The 18720-nt window shown below is 44.3% G+C and overlaps 1 protein-coding gene across 1 annotated transcript in view; it reads right to left on the bottom strand.

Annotated features, from left to right (window-relative positions):
• Window positions 1–16498, bottom strand: part of LOC143958858 (insulin receptor-related protein-like) — a 100752-nt gene extending 84254 nt beyond the window's left edge. Inside the window, exon 1 of the mRNA XM_077467838.1 lies at window positions 16169–16498. Within this exon, the coding sequence (XP_077323964.1) occupies window positions 16169–16256 (88 nt within the window). The 5' untranslated portion in view covers window positions 16257–16498. The remainder of the gene's footprint in view (window positions 1–16168) is intronic.
• Window positions 16499–18720: the final 2222 nt, after the last annotated feature.

The following is an 18720-nucleotide window of genomic DNA, read 5'->3' as shown; positions in this document are numbered from 1 at the left end:
GAAGATGCGTTTTCAAAGTGATTCATGTCAATCAGCAGTCTTCAGTTTTAGGGCATGGCAGCCAATTTTTTATTAAAAGGCAAATGGAAAGTCCATAACATACAAAGGTTTCCCACGCAGTTGTTGTTTTCCAGTACATTTAAATAAACGAAAAACGCTAGCCCACCCAACCCTTAAGCATTCACGCAGCTTTAGGATGTAGTACCTCTGCTCTTTATGACTGGTCACTCAGACCAGTCTTTTTCAACCAGGGTGCCTTGAGGTTTCTTCAGGGTTGACTTGGCAAAATACCTAAAAACTGATCAAAAATTGCATAACAGCTAGCAGGTGGATCAAGCCTGCCCTTTAGTTACACAAGCCGACAGGTTTTCATTGTGCACCATTACAACTTTAGACACGGCATCCTAACAACCAAGGACGTTGTCATCAGTTGATAAGGAGGATGTCTGTTGCCTCAACAGCATCCTTGTTTGACCCTTCTCTGGCTCTCTCCCTCAGCACAGGGGGTCACATTAACTGACTGATGAAGAGAAATTGAGAGAGAAGAAACAGTGGAATACTAGTCAGTACCAGTGTGCAAAAGTAGATTTGCTTTGGAAGAATAAATCACCTCTAATGTTGGGTGTCCTACTTATGGATGTTGCAGATTTATGTAAAACTATCAAAATCCTTTTTTACATTTTAGAATGGGGTGCTTTGAGATTGTCTATTATTTTTAAGGGTGCCTTGGCTGAAAAAAGGTTGAAACACACCGACCATAGGTGCTCTTCAGTGCAGACCGCTCCACTCTAGTGCCCACAGCTCCGCTCTGGCCTTAGTCCGTTACCGGCCTCTTACCGACACACACATGCTCTGGCTGCCCCATGCAGCTTCTCTGACTCCTGGAGAGGACTGGAGCCCTCCTTAATCCCATGTGCAGACCTCCTGTCTGTTGGGTGGAGTAGTCTCCAACTGGGAGACCTGAGCCAATTCCTATACCTCCATTAGAAGACCTATGTTCACCTGAGCACACACCCCGCTGGTCATCCACAAAACCTGGGACACAGGGTTGGAGATTCCATCCCACCAAAGGTTTGCACTATCCTTGTGTTGTGATCATGCAATAAATCACCCGTTTGGGCGCTATTTGTGTCGTTCCATGGTGTGCTGGCAAATATCTTCACCATGACTGGAACCAGTATCCAGCTGGTTGTTGCTACAGCACCCAAATCCGAGAGCGCATCCAGGAACGTGTGCAATGGGAATATGAAGTACTCCATCCCACCAAAGACACTATGGTATCTTCAAAGTACAGAGCCCCATTCAGGAATACCAAAACTTGGAGAAAGCTGCAAAAGCAGTTTTCTCCGCTCTATATCTACACTCTAGTCCTGCACAGGGCCAATGTGCACACCCTGTGTCCTTTACCTCAGTGGTCATCAACCCTGTCCTCAGGGCCCACTAACAGGCCAGGTTTGCAAAATAACTTAAATACATCACAGGTGATATCATTTGCTGCTCAGTGATTGCAGTATTCTAGTCTGCATCTCCCCAAGGTAATGCATAAAACCTGGCCTGTTAGTGGGGCCTAAGGACAAGGTACATGACCACCTTTGTAGTGACACAATATACCGTGAAAATATATGTAAAGGATTTTGTATACATTATTACTATGTAATATATCTGTTAAGCAAAAACTGGTAATCTTCTAATACGTTTTATAATAAATAGTTGGAACTGAACAGTGTTGTATACGTTCTGCCCTACCAAAAACACCTTTAAAAGTCCCATATTTGTATTGATATTGGTTAATCGTTGACTTTAGGGATGTTGGTGCCTATCCAGGCAATCCTGGCATTAGGTGTACATAGGGATTTTGTGCGTTTTGCTGTTTTAATATACAGGCATGAATATGTCTTTGTATGTCTTTGCTGCCATTTTGGTATCAATTGTCTTAATGGGTCCCAGTACAGTAATTTTTCTTATTTGGATCCTTGGGGTAAAAAGTTTAACTCCCTTCTGCTATAAGACTAAAGCCCCGTACACACCATCGGAAATCCTGCCATCAAAAGGTCAGATGAGAGCTTTTGGTCAGAAATTCCGACCGTGTGTAATGCTCCATCGGACTTTTGCTGGCAGGATTTCTACCAGCAAAAGATTGAGAGCAGGTTCTCTATTTTTCCAACGGAAAAAGTTCTGATCGGAAATTCTGATCGTCTGTAGCAATTCCGATGCGCAAAATTCCTACGCATGCTCGGAAGCATTGAACTTAATTTTCCTGGCTCACCGTAGTGTTGTACGTCACAGCGTTCTTGACGGTAGAAAGTTACGAGTACTTGTGTGTGACCGTGTGTATACAAGCCAAGCTTGAGCGGAATTCCATTGGAAAAACCATCCAATATTTTTCAGACGAAAACTCAGATCGTGTGTACGTGGCATTAGAAAAAAACTTTTGTAAAATTTCAAAAAGTTTTATTTTTTTTTCCGTTTTCAGAAAAGTCAGAATATCTCACTCACACTCTAAATCAAAAATACATTTAGGGTTGAATTCTCATTTTGGATGGGCAGAGCCCTTGGCCAGCTGTTCATCCAGAAAGGCTGGTTTACGGTCAAAATGCTTGTAGATAGATGGATAGAAAAGTTGTCAAAAAGTTAGATAATCACAGTAACGGAAAGCATATGTGATGGACTGGAAATTATACTGTTGAAATTATTAGAAAAATAAAAATCACACAACTTTTTTTTCTTTATTATTGTAGCGGCCATAATCTGTTGCTGGACGGCCTGAATGGGCTTACCGATTACCTTCTCTCGGCCTGCTCCTCCGCGTCTGGGGGTTCCCAGGGTATATACCCAACGACTTGTACACCAACACAGATAAAGTCCTTTCAAAAGGTTTTATTTTGCAGTAGAACTTTCACAAAACACAGTCTCTTTGGGAACAGAGGGTACGGTTGAAGAACTCGGGTACCTTCAACTGTAGGTTTAACAAAGTCTCTACTTCCACCCAGAGAGTAGCCACTCGCAGCTGGGTACTTCAAGGCTGAACAGACCTCTAGCCAGAGGTCATGGCAGTCAGCACATTGACTCAAAACTTGAACAATCAACTGAAGATGAACAGGAACCTTTTTCCCCAACTGTACCTGGAACGTTTCCCCGCTTCCTTTGAGGTACGGGAAAAGTGTGGACTCGTCAATGTCGTTCCCAACTCAGTAACCAGGCACTTCTCAGGATGCCACTTGCCGGCCCTCCTCCGAAGAGTCCTCCCCCGGTCACTTGAACGAGCTGTGGTGCCCCTCCTAGCCGAAAGCACACCCGGACACTTGAATCCGCCCTCAGTTACTGCGCCTCAGACCAACAGGTTCCGAGACTCGGTAACAGACGGCTCCCTACCCCAGACCAGTCAGGTCTATCGGGAGCCACTGACAGGAACATGTCAAACACTCCGTGACCCCTCACGGGGCTACCCCGGTCCTGGAACCAGAACAGACCACATGGGTCTCTCGAACAACTCCGGTACCCCGAACACGTGACCCACACCTGCTTAAGTACCCCCCTCCCAGACTCGTCAGTGGGCCCGACACTCCCACTGATTGGCTCTGAGAGGGTCGATACCCAAACATCCAACCAGGAATGGTTCTAGCCTGTCATGTGCACATCACCCTTTACATGATCAGGCAGAACATCAATCATTGCCTGGCCAGACTGGTGTTAAGGCTTACCTACACAATTAACCCTCCGTACTGTAGGGTCCTGAGGCAAAAACGAAATTTACAATGCGTGCGACATTTGATCCCAAATGTCATCCGCTACATCATTATAAAGTTTGAGTTCTGTAAAAGATGTTCTGGAATCAATGCTTCTAGGCATAGTATTGTACATAATGTTATAAATGTAAATGAAGTGTTATATTTACTGGCCAACAGTGGAAAGAAAGTAGAGCAAGATCCATAGCATGGCAGAATAAAACTGCTAATTTTCTCATCATTCTACAGTTATTTTCTCTCATTAGCTCATGTTTGAGACCGATAACACATATCAATAATAGCTTGAAAACTCCTAATCTTGGAACATGGGGCAGTCAAGTTTACCTAATAATTAAATTTAAGCGCTCAAATTGCATTGTGTGGGGTTGTTTTGCAGGAGTAGGGCTTGGCCCCTTAATTCCAGTGAAGGGAACTCTAAGCCCCTGTACACACGGTCGGAGAATCCGTCGGAATGTGTCCTATCGGACCGTGTCGTCGGATAATCCGACTGTGTGTGGTATGCATCGGACTGATTCCGTCGGAATATCCGTCGGACCCAATTTTCCAACATGTTGGAAATATTTCCCAACCAACTGGGCCGATCGGACATACTCCGATCATGTGTAGAGAATTTTGATCGGACCAAGTGCCACGCATGCTCAGATCAAATTCCTACATCAAAGCTATTGGCTACTAGCCTGAATGTAGTCCCATCGTAACGAAATTACGTCATCACATTCTGAATGATCAGATTTTTCGACAACTTAGTCCAACCGTGTGTATGCAACAGTTTCGGACAAAATCCGACGGATTTGGTTGTCGAAATCTCTGACCGTGTGTACAGGGGCTTAAAGGCGTCAGCATACCAAGACATTTTGGAAAATCTCATGCTCCCAAATTTGTGGGAACAGCTTGGGGATGGCCCCTTCCTGTTCCAACATGACTGCCAACCAGTGCACAAAGCAAGGTCCATAAGGACCTGGTTGAGTGGGTTTGGGGTAGAAGAACTTGACTGGCCTGCACAGAGTCCTGACCTCAAACCAACAGAACACTTTTGGGATGAATTCGAGCGGAGACTGCGAGCCAGGCCCTTCTGGACCACATCAGTGCCCGACGTCACAAATGCACTTCTGGAAGAATGGTCAAACATTCCCATTCCCAGACAAACATACCCCTAAAACCTTGTGGACATCCTTCTCAGAAGAGATGAAGCTGTTATAGCTATAAAGGGTGAGCCAAATCAGTATGGAACCCTACGGGCTAAGACTGGCATGCCATAAAATTTCACGTGTGTGTAAAGGAAGCTTTTGGTATACATTTTTAGAAAGGCTAGCCTGTCCCACTATTTTAGCAGTTTATGCCAGATTTTTGTAGGTGTGGACTAGGTCCATAATAGACCCAAGGTTAGACCTCTAGGTCTAGGGCTCCACCCAACAGACAGGAGGTCTGTGCATGGGAGTCAGGACTCCCCCCATCCTCTAGGAGTCACAGAGGCAGCCAGATTGTGCAGGTCTACAGGAGGCCGATGTAGTCTGTGAGAGTAGCAATGAGCCGATTGTGAGTAAGCTATAATAGCTCTTGACTGGAAGGAAACCTTTGCGGCCTGAAGCCTGAAGCAGCCGTGTGACAAGCGAGCAAGCCAAGAGGACGAAGTGTCGTGCAGGTTAGAGTAATGGTGTTTGAGCCCCAGAAGAAGCGTTTTTCATTACGCGAAACATGTCGGGCATAGAGTCAATATCAGCACTTTACCATTCTTGATGTTTTACCATTTTCTAGTGTATGATATAAAACTGGATATTTAGCCAAGACAGATTTTCTTGTTGTTACCATTATTTCCAAAAATCATACAATAAAATGTAACATCTTGTGCTGACAAAGGTGGGAGCAGTAAATGACTCCTTCCACCTCTGTTTTTTGCTTTTTTTTTTTTTATTCTATTTATGTAATTAAACAGTTTTCTTCCTAATAAAAATAATGTTTTAAAGTATGTTTCCACTTTCGTACATAAGTGCCTATAGAGTCCACAAGTCCCTCTTTCTGCCTTCTATAGCAATGGTGGAACCCCAGTTGTTTTGTGAATTTTTCCATTCCTTTAAATAAAATAAAAGTCGGCTGCCATGCCCTTAAAAATGCAGTTCTGGACTGGTGCAACTTCTTGAAAACGTATGCAACCACTTGAGTCCAATATCTATATACCCATATCCAACCAAGGAAGAAATCTTTTTGAAGAACCATCATAGAATTTGAGGCTCATTCTTTATCACAGCAGCTGTTAAGCAAAGACAGATCCTGGCACTAGAAGCAGAATCTACAAGTCTATATGGGAACATTAAATATGTACAGCGAGGCAGTTAACATGCGAGAGCCAGGTCAAAAATTATAACAAAGGCTCAACATGCGGACTTAAAATAAAGTACAGTTTCCCCTATAAGAAGTTGACTCAGTCATCTGTAATTCCTTACATTAATTTACATGAGACGGTGACACGTGAAGTAGGTTCTCACTCATTAGTAACAATTTTTTCAGCCAGGGGTCCAGTATGTCTGGAATTTGTGACTGGAAGGCAGCTGAAATTACCACCCTGTTACTGGTTAACAAGCCGGTGTGTAGATTAGAGACACTGCAAACTAAACATGTGGTCTTTTAATCACTTGTTGTCTAAAGATAATATGCTGAAGGCAACAGCCATAATGCACCTGTTAGCCAGTCAGCAGAGAATTAACAAAAAAAAAAAAAAAAAAAAAAAAAAAAAACAAACACACACACACACACACACACACACACACACAAACCCCAACATAAAACACACCAAACCACAAAACCAAACCCCTCCCCAGAAGAACCTCAAAGATTGAGGTCAACAGATTGGCATAAATGTTTGACTTACAAAATTGTACCATTTTAGAATTTTGATAAATCGGTTAGATGGACTGGCGTTCTTGAAAATTGCTGGTTCAGGCCCCAAAATAGGTACACCTAAAAAGTGCAAAACATTCGATATGTATATCAGATGCAAATTTCAAATTGAACTATTGAAGGGTCAGTCTACCCAAAACCAATGTCCGTTTAGTAGATGTGGTAGAGTTGATCTTTCTGATAATCTTAGGTTTCTTGGGAATCTCTACGCCAAATTCTGGGGTCTGCACACCTGATGGGCCCATTATAAAAAAAAGATTCTCACTTTCCCTCTGGATTTTTTATTTTATATTTATGAACACTCAACAGGAGGAGTTAAACACAAAAGTGGACGGACGCACCGAAAACCACCAGGTGGACAGGAATAGAGTCACAAATTACTGCAGCAGGATCTCGCTGTTAAGAGTACCCAAGACCAATGTAGCGCTCACCACCAAAAGGACCTGAGGATTTTGTCCCAGGTTCCTTTCCCATGAGTGCCAGGCACACAGCAACAGTCACTCTTCTGCCTCCAGAAACAGTCTAGGGCAGTGATGGCGAACCTTGGCACCCCAGATGTTTTGAAACATTTCCCATGATGCTCAACTACACTGCAGAGTGCATGAGCATCATGGGAAATGTAGTTCCAAAACATCTGGGGTACCAAGGTTCACCATCACTGGTCTAGGGGTTGTCTTAATATATTGCTGAACAAACTTGGATAGGGCACAAAGAGCTGTGGGACACTCCAGAACGCTGAACAGTAAGTTCTTAGAACAGTGTTGGTGAACCTTGGCACCCCAGATGTTTTGGAACTACATTTCCCCATGAAGCTCAACTACACTGCAGAGTGCGTGAGCATCATGGGAAATGTAGTTCCAAAACATCTGGGGTGCCAAGGTTCACCATCACTGTCTTAGAACAACAGTCCCGTCAACAAAAGCACAGAAAATGGACAGCACTGGGACACCATAAGCAATATTCCAGGCCAGGCAAGCCTTAGTATTGATGAGTCAGGGGGTAAATAGCAGCCAGTCACCCAGATCCTGCACTCAGGCCTGTACACTCAAGTCCTTAGATGCCTCCCTCAAGTGTCAGACAAACACTCTCCACATCGGATCCTTGGTGAAATCCCTTTGGTTTAGCTTCAGAGGTTCTTAGCAAACAGGCCCCCAGCTTTAGCATAGCTGGGACCTCGATGAGCTCACAAAATGTTCAGCTGAGCTGCCTGGGAGGGCAGTAGCCCCTCCAGCCTGGGAAATTCTCTTTTAGGACAAGAACCAAGCAGCTCCAGGCTGCAGAGTATTTATGCTCACTCCCAGCCACCATCTGGGCACCCTCCCCCAGGGATTGGCTGAGACAAAAAACAGTCAACAGCCGATGTGCTTCATCCAGCCCACTATTCTCCAGAATACACACACACACACACACACACACACACACACGGTACTAACTTATCCCACCAGGCTCTACTTTTGGGTGTATTGTCCTTTTGTTGTTCATATTTGGGAAACCCCTTTATTGTTATTTCAGAAAGAATGGCTAGGCCCCACTGTGATTATGTAGTGCAAGTTGGACACTACTTTGAAGTGGTTTTCATAATTGTATGGGTCCCGAAATCTTGCTGGAATCACGCCAAAGTAATACAGGAACCCTTTTCAAAAACTGTGCCGTGCCAAGTTGCATTGATGGGAATGGGCACCATCGAAGACAATGCAATTTCCGTTGTCACGCAATTCTAGTCGCATCTGAACTCACACTAGTGTGAACGGAGCCTTAGACCAGTGTTATGCAAGTGGTGACATTACAGATCCTCATTTTCCTGACTTCAGTCTGCTGTAATCTCAGCAATACTGTATATTTACCCCCAACAGCAGACAGTTGTACAAAAAGTAGGAAAGCTCGTTAGCTATATTTGTTAAGTACTATTTACTGTAAACAAACCATATAACCTGGCTTTATGACCTGACACTGAACGTGAGGCCCATAACTCACTTTAGAAAAAATAAATAAATAAATCCTGAGTCAAAGTGACTGTTTTCCCTAGGATTGATGATCTTGCATCTAAAATTGTCCATTAGCTTGCTTCCATTGCGTCCCGTGCTCCAATGGGCTCATGCTCTCCCAGCCTTAGTGTTGGGGTTGCTATTAAAAACGGGAGGCCAGTATGTACTGGGGTTATGGGGAAGGTCAAGCATTAAGGATTATACCAAATCTATAGACCGGGTTTCCAAATGTTCCAAAGAAAGGGCCAGTTTGCTGTCTTTCAGACTTTAGGTGGTGGTGGTGAGGGGGGGGGGGGGGGGTATGGCTGTGCCCAGTGGGTGTAAACAATGCCCGATCTTTTGTATTGGGAGAGAAATAGTTGGTGCCAGTGGAATAATTTATGCCCCATTGTTGGCAACTTGGCATCACTTATTTCTCCATTGTTGGGTGTCAGGGGCAGGAATTATTCCTCAAGGGGCAGGTAAAGGCAAGCAAAGGGCCGCAGTTTGGAGACACCCGCTATTGACCATTTGACCAGAACATAATCCGAGTTACAGAAGCCCTACACGGGCAAAATTTTCCATCTCTAGTCAGAAGACATAGGCCTTTCTTAGACTGTTAGTGGAGCAGGGCTGCCCCCAAGCATCAAACTCATCCCCAAACTGACCGTGGGTGATGGCACGGCTGGAATAAACTTCTCCCCATGTGTTTTGTACAAACTATTTGTGCAGTTCGTGGCCTTCCCAACCATTGTGCAGCACGACTACGCTGGGTCATGGTGCCCAAGACTAGCGAGTATCACACCGTCTAATTCTAACGAGAAAGGCTGTACAGGAGCAAAAGAGAAAAAGGTAGGTGCAAACTTTGCAGTAATGGGTAGTGTATCCGACTTTCTTCTAGAACAGGAGCCTCCAAAACTTTCTAAATAAAAAAGGGCCAATTTACTGTCCTACAGAAGAGGGACCGGACTGTAGCCAGTGGTAGTAGAAAATGTTCCCCATCATTGGCATCAGTGAGAGGAATAGTGCCCCAATGTGAGCCGCATAATTGATGACAGTGGAAAGAACAATGCCCCAAGGGACAGATAAATGTAAGAAGAAGAAGTTTGGAGACCACTGTTCTAGGAGGAAGGAGACCTGGGTAAAAAAAAAAAAAAAAAAAAAAAAAAAAATAACCCCAAACACCTTTTATACGAGGAGGTTCAACAGAACAGGACTGAGCTGAAGGTTTTTTTTTATTTTTATAAAGGGCATACCTCTCGTTACTTGTCTGAGCCACTTTATTATTCATCACCACCTCATGAACTCCTTCCACCCATCACCAGCCTGGACTGTCTATGGTGGGACTCTAATGCCGCGTACACACGACCGGACTTTGAGGGACTAGGTCCGGCAGAGTTCTGACGGACTTTCCGAATGAACAGACTTGGCCACACACAATCACACCAAAGTCCGATGGATTCGAACGTGATGACGTACGACCGGACTAGAATAAGGAAGTTCATAGCCAGTAGCCAATAGCTGCCCTAGTGTCGGTTTTTGTCCGTCGGACTAGCATACAGACGAGTGGATTTCTCGGTAGGAACTGGGTCCGGCAGAAAAATTTGAAACATGTTCCATTTCTAAAGTCTGTCGGATTTTTGCAAATCAAAAGTCTGCTGCAGCCCACACACTATCGAATTGGTCCGCCGGAATCGTTCCGTCGGACCTTTGATGTCAAATAGTCCGGTCGTGTGTACGGGGCATAAAGATAGGGTAGCCAGACTGACCAGACTTTTTCAACCTTGGTTCCATGGAATGCAAGGGTTCCTCCAGAAGCTGTGTATTGCTTAGTAGTCACCGACTATTTTATAAAGTTCTCCTGAAAGGTAGGCTGACACACACACACACACACACACACACACACACACACACACAGTATATATATTTATTACTATGCAGGATTTATATAGCGCCGACAGTTTACGCAGTGCTTTACAACATTAGGGCAGACAGTACAATTACAATTCAATACTAAGGGGGGGGGGGGGGATCAAAGAGCCCTGCTCGTTAGAGCTTACAATCTAGGAGGAGATATATACAATATATTTATTTTAAATTTTTTTGTGCTGTGCCAAAATGGTGTGTCTGACAATGGAAGAAAATGATAGATAATAGTGAAAAAAAAAAAATATATATTATATATATATATATATATATATATATATATATATATATATATATATATATATATATATATATATATATATATATATATATATATATATATATATATATATATATATATATTTTTTTTTTTTTTTTTTTTTTTTTTTTAAATACTACTAGGTACATGAATGGCACAATAATACAACAATTATTTTTAATAATATTAATGCTAGGTACACTACTGGCACAAAAAAGTAAAAATAAAAAAAAAATAAGTAAAACCTACAACACCCCACCAAATCAAAGAGAAGCGTTTGGCCATCAAGACCTTATGCATAGCAAACAATCGGTCACACGGCCATTTGTCTAAATTCTCTAATTAAAGAGACCATTCAGTAAATAAAAAAAAAAAAAAATAATAATAATAATAATAATAATAATAATAATAATAAATCAACCTAGTTGAGTTTGCTCAGTACTGAAAACCCAAATATTTGTCACACTTTAATGCCATGGTGATGCGCCCACATGGGTTACTGCTGCATTGTGGGGGCATTCATTTTGAATGTCTTCCAAAGCACAAAGTTAATGCACCTGTGTTGCAGTTATCAAGAAAAAAAAAAAAAAAAGGGGGGGGGGGGGGGGGTGTTGGAGGAAGAAGAGGTCCATGTGTATTTTAATTTTATTTATTTTAATGAAAAATAAGGTGCACTGTTAGATCATTTCGAACAGGCCAGCCTTAACTCAATGCATGACAAAATATATATTGGTTCACTGCAAAGTAGTGGGCCCTTATTGATGATATGCGCTTTCAGCCTTCAAAAGTAACAAAAAAAAAAAAAAATAGTAAATATATATTTTTATATTTAAATATATATGAATCATATAATACAATACACCATAGAGCCATACTAAAACCACAGATGAACCAAACTAGCCTGTGGAATTCTTGCACAGCCACCAAGGGGTTAATGACAGCATCAGGTCTGCAAGAAATGCCGCACACATTCCTGGCCAGCAAAAATAACTTTTCTTCTGTTTTGGGCAAAATATTAACAGAGAATTTTTTATTTATTTTTTTTTTTTTTTTAAATAACAGAGCAGCACTCAGAGCTGGAGCAGTTCCTGTTTTGTCATCATGTGTATACACTATAAACAGAGGCTGTTTCTTTTGTTACACTTGGCCCAGCAAAAATATATTTAGATATCGTAGGTGGAAAAAAGAAAGTTTCTTTTAGAGTTTTTTTTTTTTTTTTTCTTGGTTGGGTCTACAATCAGCAAAAAAAAAAAAAAAAAACAAAAAAAAAAACGCCTATACACTCACCGGCCACATTATTAGGTACACCTTGCTAGTACCGGGTTGGACGTCCTTTTTGACTTCATTCTTAGTGGCATAAATTCAACAAGGTGTTGGAAACATTCCTCAGAGATTTTGGTCACATGATTTCTGCAGATTTGTCGGCTGCACATCCATGATGCCAATATCCCGCTGCACCGCATCCCAAAAGGTGATCTATTGGATGAGATCTGGCGAGTGTGGAGGCCATTGGATGAGATCTGGCGAGTGTGGAGGCCATTGGATGAGATCTAGTGAGGTCACTGTACTCCAATGGCCTCCACACTCATTGTCCAGTGGTGAGATGATTGGAGCTTTGTGAGCTGGTGCATTATCCTGCTGGAAGGAGCCATCAGTAGATGGGGACACTGTAGTCAAAGGGATGGACATGGTCAGCAACAATACTCAGGTAGGCCGTGGTGTTTAAACGATGCTCAGTTATTACTAAGGGGCCCAAAATGTGCCAAGAAAATATCTCCCACATCATTACACCACCAGCCTGATACAAGGCGGGATGGATCCATACTTTCATGTCATTTTACACCAAATTCTGACCCGCCCATCTGAGTTTTTCAGCTGAAATCAAGACTCAGACCAGGCAACATTTTTCCAATCTTCTATCGTCCAATTTCTGTGATCCTGTGCGAATTGTAGCCTCAGTTTCCCATTCTTAGTTGACAGAAGTGGCACCCGGTATGGTCTTCTGTTGCTGTAGCCCATCCACTTCAATGTGTTGTGCGTTCAGAGATGGTATTCTGCATACCTTGGTTGTAATGAGTGGTTATTTGAGTTACTGTTGCTTCCCATTACCTCCAACCAGTCTGCCCATTCCCCTCTGACATCAACAAGGCATTTCCCTCCACACAATGGCCGCTCACTGGATACTTTCTCTTTTTCGGACCCTTCTCTTTAACCCCGAGAGATGGTAGCGTGTGAAAATCCCAGTAGATCAGCAGTTTTTGAAATACTGGGACCAGCCCGTCTGGCAACAACAACCATGTCACGTTCAAAGTCTCTTAAATCCCCATGTCGTCTTCACAACATCTAGGATGCCCAAATGCATTGAGTTGCTGCCATGTGATTGGCCGATTAGCAATTTGTGTTACCAAGCAATTGAACAGGTGTACCTAACAAAGTGGCCGGGGAGCGCGTCTCCAAATGCTGACCACAACTTCTGGTGACTGAAGTCTAGCCCACCTCTGTTACTTCCTATTGGGCGTCAGAAGTGAAGAGCAGCCTAAGCAACCAATAGGAAAATTGTAGGGAGGCCAGGTATAGATCACAAATGTGCACAGCAGAACGCTTGTATGAAGAACAGCGGGTGCAGGCCAGGGTTGGCTCTAGTTTTTGGATGCACAATTGGCAATGCGATCCACTTAAAGCATAACTCTGCCCTCCCCTTCAGTCTTGCACAGTTCTCCTCAGCCCGACTGTCCCCTGGCCTTCCCCATTCATTCATACCGCATTACCTAGAGTGGTTTGCCTAGGAACCAAGGAAGCGAAAATATAAGCAGACCAGAAGACCACTCTATGGAAAAACTCAACCACACATGGGAATTACATGTGCAAAAACCAGTTTACAAAACTGGCACCATTTAGGTACAATGGCCCACAATTGCCCATTGACAAAGCACGTCAGGCAAGGTGGGATAACCAAATGGATCTTCCCCTTGGAGAAACCACAGCATCAGGCAAGGTGGAATAACCAAATGGATCTTCCCCTTGGTGAAACCACAGCATCAGGCAAGGTGGAATAACCAAATGGATCTTCCCCTTGGAGAAACCACAGCATCAGGCAAGGTGGAATAACCAAATGGATCTTCCCCTTGGTGAAACCACAGCATCAGGCAAGGTGGAATAACCAAATGGATCTTCCCCTTGGTGAAACCACAGCATCAGGCAAGGTGGAATAACCAAATGGATCTTCCCCTTGGAGAAACCACAGCATCAGGCAAGGTGGGATAACCAAATGGATCTTCCCCTTGGAGAAACCACAGCATCAGGCAAGGTGGAATAACCAAAACCAAATGGATCTTCCCCTTGGTGATGCCACAGCATCAGGCAAGGTGGAATAACCAAAACCAAATGGATCTCTCCCTTGGTGATACCACAGCATCCAAAATAATGAAAAGAATGATCGCCACACACAATACGATCCTTCAAGATCACCTCCATTAATTTTGATTGCAAAAATTATATCTGATAAATCTGAAATGGATTTGTAAATCAACTGCACCAAATTCAATCCATAAACACGATGTTTGGCCATAAAAAGAATAAAAAATAAAATAAAAAAAATCACTAATATTCACGAGTCAGTCTAACAACCGGCTTTTGTCAAAGGGACAAGCTAAAAAAAAACAGCATCCAATGAGGTCCAGCAGCCAATGGCTGCAAGCGTTGATCAGTGTGTTCCGGCGTGGGGGTGGTCCCCTCCATCAGAACACAAAGGCACACCGGTTGAGATGACCTCACCAACATTGCTTGTGTTGGTATTATGAGCTAAAACATTTTTAAAAAAAACCCACACACACCACAAAACACACCATGGTCAAAAAACAAACAAAAAAAAAAAAAAAAACCCCACGAAAAAAAAAAAAAAAAAAAAACCAACCCAAATCCCCCCACCCCACAAAAAGAAACACCCCCAACCCCCCCCCCAAAAAAGTCCAAATAAGCAAATAACCTCAAAAAAGCAAATAGCCAAATAAAAAACACTCCAAAGAAAAGCAAAATCCCCCCCAGAAGGCGTTAAAAAAAAATAGATAAAAAAATGATATGTCCTCAGGGTATTTCATGCATCTGGGGGTATTAGCCACATGCAGCAGGTAACCTCTAAATTGCACCTAAAATTGCTATATGTGGTTTAAGAAACATTGGTGGTTATTGTAGGCAGGCGATCAATTTGACACTGCTCACTGTTAAAGAATCCCCTACAACCACCTCGGAGGGAGGAGCACCCCCCCCCCCCTACAAACCCACCACCTCGGAGGGAGGAGCACCCCCCCCCCCTACAAACCCACCACCTCGGAGGGAGGAGCACCCCCCCCCCCTACAAACCCACCACCTCGGAGGGAGGAGCACCCCCCCCCCCTACAAACCCACCACCTCGGAGGGAGGAGCACCCCCCCCCCCTACAAACCCACCACCTCGGAGGGAGGAGCACCCCCCCCCCCTACAAACCCACCACCTCGGAGGGAGGAGCACCCCCCCCCCCTACAAACCCACCACCTCGGAGGGAGGAGCACCCCCCCCCCCTACAAACCCACCACCTCGGAGGGAGGAGCACCCCCCCCCCCTACAAACCCACCACCTCGGAGGGAGGAGCACCCCCCCCCCCCCCTACAAACCCACCACCTCGGAGGGAGGAGCACCCCCCCCCCCCTACAAACCCACCACCTCGGAGGGAGGAGCACCCCCCCCCCCCTACAAACCCACCACCTCGGAGGGAGGAGCACCCCCCCCCCCTACAAACCCACCACCTCGGAGGGAGGAGCACCCCCCCCCCCCCCCCTACAAACCCACCACCTCGGAGGGAGGAGCACCCCCCCCCTACAAACCCACCACCTCGGAGGGAGGAGCACCCCGCAAACCCACCACCTCAGAGGGAGGAGCACCCCGCAAACCCACCACCTCAGAGGGAGGAGCACCCCGCAAACCCACCACCTCAGAGGGAGGAGCACCCCGCAAACCCACCACCTCAGAGGGAGGAGCACCCCGCAAACCCACCACCTCAGAGGGAGGAGCACCCCGCAAACCCACCACCTCAGGGAGGAGCACCCCGCAAACCCACCACCTCAGAGGGAGGCGCACCCTGCCAACCCACCACCTCAGAGGGAGGCGCACCCTGCCAACCCACCACCTCGGAAGGCGCACCCTACAAACCCACCACCTCGGAAGGCGCACCCTACAAACCCACCACCTCGGGAGGAGCACCCTACCAACCACCTTGGGACAAAACCCCTTACCAACCACTTCAAAAGGGCAAACCCCTTACTAACCTCACAGCGGGGCAGCTGAGAAAGCTCATCATTCACGATAAAATGGAAACAAGATAATAATATAATATAATCACTTACAGTCTGTGGCTTCGCTGCTTGCAGTAAACACAACAACGATGACCAGCAAGGAGCTCAATAAGGCAGAGCGCAGATAGGGGGACTTCATCGCAATGCTTCCAGTCTACACCTTCGAGTGCAATCGCAAAGTGCAAACTAAAAATTAAAAAAAATTAAAATAAATAAAACAATAAAAATAAAAAGTGCTGAAGAGAAAAATCAGGTTGCCATCAGACTAGAAGGAGTTGTAGGATGCTGCCTCCTGAGTGCATGGCATGTCACACACAGCAGATCATCTGATAGATGCAGGTACAATGTGTGTCTGCAGGTAACATTGTGAGTTTAGAATGACTGGGATCATCACCTGTGTGAGGGGGCGTGGCCTGCTAAAGCATTGCCTCATTCTAGAACAGCAGGTGCAGGCAGAGCTGGTCTGATTGACAGGGCTACAGTGCAGCTGATTGGCTGATGGTGCAGAGGCAATGCCTCTGGGCTGTAGCCCATGGAATAGCAGACAGCGTGTCTGAGCTCTTGTATGAATACGTTTGCTATACACCGATAGATAGGTGATGGAGGCTTTAGAGAGAGAAATTGATCAATTGATAGGGAATTAAAGCAGATCTAAATCCGAATCGAAATGTTTTTAAAAGCACTGTATAAGAAACAATTGCCATTTTTATTTAATGTATTTTATTTATTTTCTTATTTATTTCTTTTTTAAATTTTCCCTTTATAATTTTTTTTATTTTTTTTGCATTTCAGTGCTGCTGATCTACCGCAGCCTCTTTGCACCCGCATCCTCTTCACCGGCAATGATTCTCGGAGTGGGTTACCCAATGGTGACAATTATTTACCCGGCTTTTTATATATTTCATGGCGCTGACCTGGAACATACAACTAAGGTAATTAAAAAAAAAAATGTCATTAAAAAAATGTAATGGAAAATTAAAAATAAAAATAAAAGGCAAAACTTTTTATTTTTGCTTTGGACAGAGTGGAGAGGGGTTGGAACCCCTGTTATTTTTTTTATTTTTTTTGCTGTCTGTATCCCCCCCCATTAGAGAGAATCATCCTCTGTATTTGTACTGTTTGCTGTTATCATTGAAGGTAAAAATAAAAGAAAATCACAAGTTTTAACAGTAATAGAGGGGAAATCTTCTAATGGGGACACTGGTTCCGGTGACAACCAGGGATTCACTGACTTTGGAGAGATTTCCTCTCACTTCCTGCTTTGCCTATGGGACAGGAAGGGAAGGCAACCCCCCCCCCCTCCCTAATGGGACAAAGATGGCTAAAAATAAATAAATGACAGGGGTTATAACCCTCCCTTATTTTTTAAAAATAAATCAGTTTTGCTTGTAGTTCTGCTTTAAATAATGAATGTTCGCATCTCGGGGAACCTCTGCTAGAAATGTATTGTGTGATCAGCAGGTTGTAGATATAATATATATTATAGTATATAATATAGTATAAAATAAAAATTATGGTGTGTACTTGACACGTAGCATTTTTTTTTTTATCCCTCTATGACAGTTTTTGTAAAAACTTGTGAAATAAATATTAACCAAAAATAAAGAGCGGTCCGTGAGAATTGTAGTTATTCCCCACATTGGAGGTCAACAAAAAAGGTCATTCCCTTTAATTTGGTGATCAGTTTAGAAGGGTCTCCCTTACCTTTATGGTCAGTGGGACAGGTGCCCTCTTATGATGGTGGCCTGGGGGACAGGTGCCGCCTTACATTGCCGGTCAGTAGGAGAAGGACCCCTAATGGTGGTGGTCATAGTACAGTAGGGCTTCCTTTCACTGTTGGTCTTCTAGGAGGAGGTCCCCTTTACATTGGTGACCTGTGGGACAAGTCTCCACTTACATTGGTGGCCAATGAGAGAGGTGCCCCTTACATTAGTAGCCAGTAGGAGAGGTGCCTCATTACATTGGTGGCCAGTGGGAGTGTTATCCCCTTACATTGGTGGCCAGTGGTATAGGTGCCTCCTTACATTGGTGGCCAGTGGCAGAGGTATCACCTTACATTGGTGGCCTGTGGGGGAGACATGCCCCCTTCCATTGGTGACCAGTGGGAAAGTCGTCCCCTTACATTAAGCTGGAGATGCTTTTCCCGTCTATTTGTGTTTTTTGGACATGTTTTTATGAACTTGCTGAAATAAGGATGATGTTATTGGACATGCAGCCTACTAGAACTTTTGCTTGTTGGAATCCGCGATGGACTGGTCTGTGGAGTTGAAGATGGAAGACTGATCTAGAGTGGTGTTCACACACATCCCTGTCCCATTACATTGGTGGCCAGTGGGAGAGATGTCCCCTTACATTGGTGGCCATTGGGAGATGTGCATCCTCACATTGGTGGCCTCTGACAGATGTCTCCTTACATTGGTGGCCAGTGGGAGATGTGCCTCCTTACATTGGTGGCCAAAGGAAGAAATGCCTCCTTTCATTGGTGGCCAGAGGGAGAAATGCCTCCTTTCATTGGTGGCCAGTGGGTGAGATGTCCCCTTACATTGGTGGCCATTGGGAGATGTGCATCCTTACATTGGTGGCCTCTGACAGATGTCTCCTTA

The sequence above is a fragment of the Lithobates pipiens genome, unplaced genomic scaffold (genome assembly GCF_037356315.1).
Source record: "Lithobates pipiens isolate NorthernLeopardFrog02 unplaced genomic scaffold, aLitPip1_a1.2 Scaffold_62, whole genome shotgun sequence".
Taxonomy (NCBI): Eukaryota; Metazoa; Chordata; class Amphibia; order Anura; family Ranidae; genus Lithobates; species Lithobates pipiens.
This window is presented reverse-complemented; position numbering and strand designations above follow the sequence as displayed.